Source organism: Passer montanus, unplaced genomic scaffold (assembly GCF_014805655.1).
Source record: "Passer montanus isolate IOZ18808 unplaced genomic scaffold, ASM1480565v1 scaffold38, whole genome shotgun sequence".
NCBI classification, from domain to species: Eukaryota; Metazoa; Chordata; class Aves; order Passeriformes; family Passeridae; genus Passer; species Passer montanus.
The window spans coordinates 682,448-687,536 of NW_024368596.1; the positions used below are offsets into that span (position 1 = coordinate 682,448).

Here is a 5,089-nt window from a genome sequence, read left to right on the forward strand (position 1 = left end):
AATTTTCTAGAGCTGCTGATATGAAACATAAGGACTTGTCTGATTCAGATACCAGTCCTCATGTTGATTCAGATTGGTTTTGACATCAGCCCTGAGCACAGCAGGAGAGGAAAAGCCAGCAAGGCAGAAGTACAGAGAACCATGGTGAGACTTGTGCACCCTCCTAGTGTCCACCTCTGTGTCTGCAAGTGACAGCAGCTTTAAGACACCAACAGATGTGTCCTGCCCCCCCCAGTTTGTCACTGAGAAAGTGGTTCTGACACACAAGCTGCAATTCTGCAGGACTTGACACTGGAGTGGCTGGACACCAGGTGCCCACCAAGCCACTTGTGTCACTTTCCTCCTCAGGGGTGTCCCCACCCATGGCAAGGTGCTTGGAACTAGCTGGTCTCTAAGGTCCCTTCCAACCCAACCCACTCTGTGATTCTGTGATGTGTCCAGGTTACTCCATGGAGAGGAGTAAGCTAACATTAACCTGGAACATGCACTTTCCCCAAAGCCTAGGGAAGTGTCTCCTCCTTGCTAGCTGATGGAGACATAGTTGGTATCTTGATTACATCCATAGGCACAAGGTGACATCCCTTATTTTGTTCCCAAGAGCTGAACAGCTGTTTGGCTCCCCTATCTTCCTGCTGACTTTGGGCCCTGTTATGCCAGCATCAGCAGCCAGTAAGGATTCCACATCCCTGGTGGCTGTAATCTTTCCACATGTCTCAAAGCTCTGACGAGGTTAGACTGGGTGGTTTCTACTTCTTGTCTGAATTCCCTCACTCCTTCCTGCATTTCTTTTCTCAAGGACCAGCTTCTTGATGGAACCCTTCCTCTCCCTCCTTCCCTAATACCTGGTGATAAAGACCTAGTGACTTCCATGTCCACTGGGTTTTTCCCACAACTGGTGCAACTGTAGTTCTTGTTTAGGCCTCTATCTCTACTATTCACCTCAGATGGAGTTTGTCCCTGGTCTCAGTCAAGTTACCCTCAGAGGTGGCTGGGGTCCCTGAGCTAACCACAGCCCTCAGCTGTGGCTTTGCAGGAACATGCCAAGCCCCAGCACAGTGCCAGAAGCTGCTGGGTTTCACTGGGGTAGGCACCTTCTGTCAGTTGGCATGTCAGTTTGCCAGGGTTACTTGCCTGTTCAGGTGTAGTCCCAGGCTATGGGAGGTGATAACTAGCCCAGGCACTTGCCCAAATCCTTCCACACACTCTGCCACCCACGGACCAGCCACCTCAGGGCACATTTCAGTGTTGACTCACCCAAAACCTGCCTTCTCTTACACCAGATTACACAGACCCCATGATATGCCAACCGTGTTAATTAGTAGCATTAAACATCTCACGTAAGGCTGAGCAGGAACAATAAAGCCACCCACACCAGGTGGGAGTGGGAAATGGGATCCTCTCCACAAGGCAGCTCCCCCAGCAGAGCAAGGCCATCAGTGCCAGGGCAAAGCACAGAGCCATGCTTTGTACTAACATGTTCCCAAAGCCCAGCAAAGCAAAGAGATAAGAAATGCAGCCAGCAAACTCTGTGACCCAACAGGAGCTGCCTGCTTAGTTACTACTATGGCTGAAGCACACTTTGCACAGAAGAGCCATTGCCTCAAGCCCCACACTGAGCACCAAACTGTGGTGGGCTGACCCTGCCTGGACACCAGGTACCCACCAAGCTGCTCTCTCACTCCCCTCCTCAGTGGGAGGGGGCTGGGAAAAAGGAAGATGGGAACGGAATTTGTGGGCCAAGATAAAGGCAGTTTAATAAAGCAAAAGCAAGGCTGCGTGTGGGAGCAAAGGAAAACTAAATATTTATTCTCTGCTTTCGACCAGCAGGAGATGTCCGGCCACTTCTTGGGAAGCACAGCTTCAGTACACAGAGCAGCTGCTCCAGAAGACAGATGTTTTAATAAGGAATGCCCCCCATCTCCCTTCTCTTAGCTATTACTGCTGAGCAGATGCCATATGGTCTGGAATATCCCAAGATCTTGCCCCCACCCCAGCCTGCTGGTGAGGTGGGAATGTCAGAGACAGCCTTGACTCTGTGGGAACATTGTTCAACAACAGCCAAAACACTGGTGTTTTATCAACACCTTCCTAGCTACCAATAAAAAACACAGCTCTACAAGGGCTGCTAGGGGTAAAATTACCTTCAGCTCAGTCAGACCCAATATAACTGTTTATTTAAAAAATTAACAGAAAAATTTAACAAAATCACACCGGACAGTGAGGATGTGAAAAGCCAGGCAGCACTGGGGGCATCACAAAGAGAAATGCTCTGCAGGCCCTGACCAACCCAAGGGCTAGATGTGCAGACAAGCACCTCCAAGCGGATGATAAGACTTGTCCACTTCTCTCATTCAAACAGTGATACTGTTTATTAAGCAGGTGAGGTCGTAAATTAGAAACCTGAAACTCTTTGTGCATCCTCACTAGGTGCCCAGGCACTTGGAGGGCTCCAATGGTGGTAAGCTTTTAAAAAAAGTTCCATTTGAAAGCAACCACAGCTGCAGTTGCAGCTTGGAGGAAGCCACCTGCTTAAGTGCAACATGAAGAGTATGTCAGCATAAGTTGTGTGTGACATGCTGCATTTCTTCTTGCCCAAAATCCAACAGAGCTGTCCTTTTTTTTCCCCTTGTTGCCCTGTATCAGCACAGAACATCCTCTCTAGCTCAGAAAGAAGGGAGAATGAACACATGTATATGCACAGTCTAAGGAGAGTTACCTTTTGCTGGAACTTGGATCTCACTCCATACCCCGATCACAAATGAGAGAACAGGGCTAGCTCTGGAAGGACAGAGCCCTCTACGAGCTAGGAGCCACGAGGCAATCAATAGATTGCAGGCTGGTGATTTGCCTTCTGCATCTGAATGATCTTGCCAAAGCCACCTCTTCCCACATCGTAGTCTGTCCGGTATTCATCCCGCACCTGGGGACAGCAACAACAACACAAATATTAACAGCCAGCACTGCCTGTCCCCTGCTAGGCTTCAGAATCATCACCCCTCCTTGTTCACTTGGTGGGGAACTGAAGTCCGGATTAGAAGCACTTCAACTCGTCTGAGATCTCTTCAACTAATCCACCAAAAAGGTGGTAATGGTGGTGAAAACGACCAAAAAGGATATATCTGATTGTTTAGATTTTTTCAGGTAAGAAGCAAAGAAGATCCCAAAGTATTTTTGTTCAGCTTCTCAGTACAGCCTTCTGAACTGCCAGGCTTGGCCTTCAGAACACTTTATCTCATCTAAACCTTGTCTTTGCCCTTGGGGAAACTGCTGTTATGAGATTGGCCTGGCAGCCACACTGCTTCCTTCTACTCAAATTCTGGATCATTTCAAGGGTACTAGCTGGGATTAGGGAACATTCTGCTTGCATTGCAGGAAGTTTGCAGTCCTAGACAGAAGTGGCCTTAAGTTCTATTTCCAGCCTTTAACACCAGGTGTCAATTACTGAAACAACCCGGGAGTGAGTAAATGTCATTACCAGGTCTTTACAGTCCGCACATTGTTCTCCCTGAGACAAAACCAGCAAGTAAGTACACAGAGTCTTACAGGCTCAAACTCGGGGATGAAGTGGCACTGCCTTTACCTGTCCTCCAGTCTTTCCTCTCCCATACTGCCGCCCCTCCTTAAAGCCTGCGTCCCAGTCCGTGCGGATGATGCGGTCGTCCAGCCGCGTGCCGTTGATGAACCTCATGGCGTGCTCAGCGTCTGCTCTCGTGTAGTACCTGGGGCACTCTGTAAGGACAACTAAGTGTGCTTTCTGTTGGGTACATGGGAAAAAAAAAACCACGGGAATTGTTGTATTTGTGTCCCCACTGCCTTCCAGCCTTTTCTACTCTTCCTGCTCTTCTCTAAACTGCACTCATGTAAATCCAAGGTAAGACCAGCTAATGCTCAGAAAGGATTCTGTACTTTAATGTTAGGACCTGCACAGACAAGACAATGGAACAAAGACATTAAAGCCTTGCTAAGGGCAAGAAGTCAGTAATAAGCCTTTTTGCACTATGTAAAACTTGACTGAAATAGAACAAAAGGAGCAGGCTTCACAGGAGGGCTTTGCACAGACAGCTCCTGGCACAACCTGTATAAGCGTGTACTCTCTGCTTGAAAATGGCCCCATGGCTTATCCTGCTACTTCCTCCAGCTGTGCAGTTGAGATGAGAAAGTAAACATGTGCTCTGGACACGGAAGACATCAGATTGATGACTAACAGTTCTGATTTTGCCTCTAAAACCACTAAAGAAATTAATGAATTAAAGGGGCTCTCTGCCACCTCCAGAAACAACAGCTGTGGTGGCACTTGTCACATACGGCACCACTGCACAATCAGTCCCAGGGTGCAGTGGGAAGGTGCAAGGACGGCCGGGATGTGCCCGGTAGGAAGCACTTGGCTATCACCCTTCCAGCAGCAGGGCAGAGCAACCGCAGGTGCCAACCACACCCGTGCTGACAGCAGGGAACCAGAAAGGATACTCTACAAAGCAGAAGCCACACGGGGTCTTCTTGATCTTGTCCAGACCCATGACAATCCTCTTGACATCCCCGCACTTGGAGAAGAGCTCCTGGATCTGCTCCTCGGTGGTATAGAAGGACAGGTTGCCGACATAGAGCGTGGAGGAAATCTTCAGCGATTTCTCCTGCAGCTGCCTGCTACCCTGCGGGCACAGAGGCGCACGCCGCGGGCTCAGCGCGCTCGGGGTCCCGCTCCCGCCGCCCCGTGCCCTCCCGCTGCCCGCTCCCGGCACGGCCTTGCCCCGGCCTCAGCCCTGCCCGCCCCGGCCTGGCCCTGCCGCCCGTCGCGCCGGGCGCACCCGGAAGTGCTGGTCGCGGTACTGGCTGATCTCGCAGTACGAGTCGCTGTTGAGCCCGCTGAGCGTGGTGTGCAGCAGCCCCGACATGGCGCCCGCCCGGGCCCCGCCGCCGGGCCCCGCTCCGGGATCCTTCCAGAACCGCCGCGCACCGGACGCGGCCAGCGGCGCGCGACGGACGCCGCTCCGCCGCCCCGCGCGATTGGCCGCGCCGGCTGTCACTCGGGGTGGAGGGCGGGGCGAAGCAGCCAGACAGCCAATCGGCGGCGCGCGGGCCCGTCGGCACG

At 51.6% G+C, this 5,089-nt stretch overlaps 1 protein-coding gene across 2 annotated transcripts; it reads right to left on the minus strand.

Annotated features, from left to right (window-relative positions):
- Positions 1-1,728: 1,728 nt before the first annotated feature.
- LOC120506248 (nuclear cap-binding protein subunit 2) lies at positions 1,729-4,945 on the minus strand. Of its 2 annotated transcripts, XR_005628463.1 has the most exons (5): positions 4,806-4,945; positions 4,468-4,649; positions 3,581-3,719; positions 2,717-2,920; positions 1,729-1,876 (listed from the first exon to the last, which is right to left on the minus strand). XR_005628463.1 is itself a non-coding variant. In XM_039717609.1 (4 exons), exons 1-4 carry the CDS (start codon positions 4,890-4,892, stop codon positions 2,822-2,824), a joined length of 507 nt encoding a protein of 168 aa, XP_039573543.1. In that variant the 5' UTR covers positions 4,893-4,945; the 3' UTR covers positions 2,153-2,821. The 2 variants fall into 2 exon arrangements, 1 of the variants encoding a protein (XP_039573543.1); XM_039717609.1 differs by lacking the exon at positions 1,729-1,876 and having other exon boundaries at positions 2,153-2,920.
- Positions 4,946-5,089: the final 144 nt, after the last annotated feature.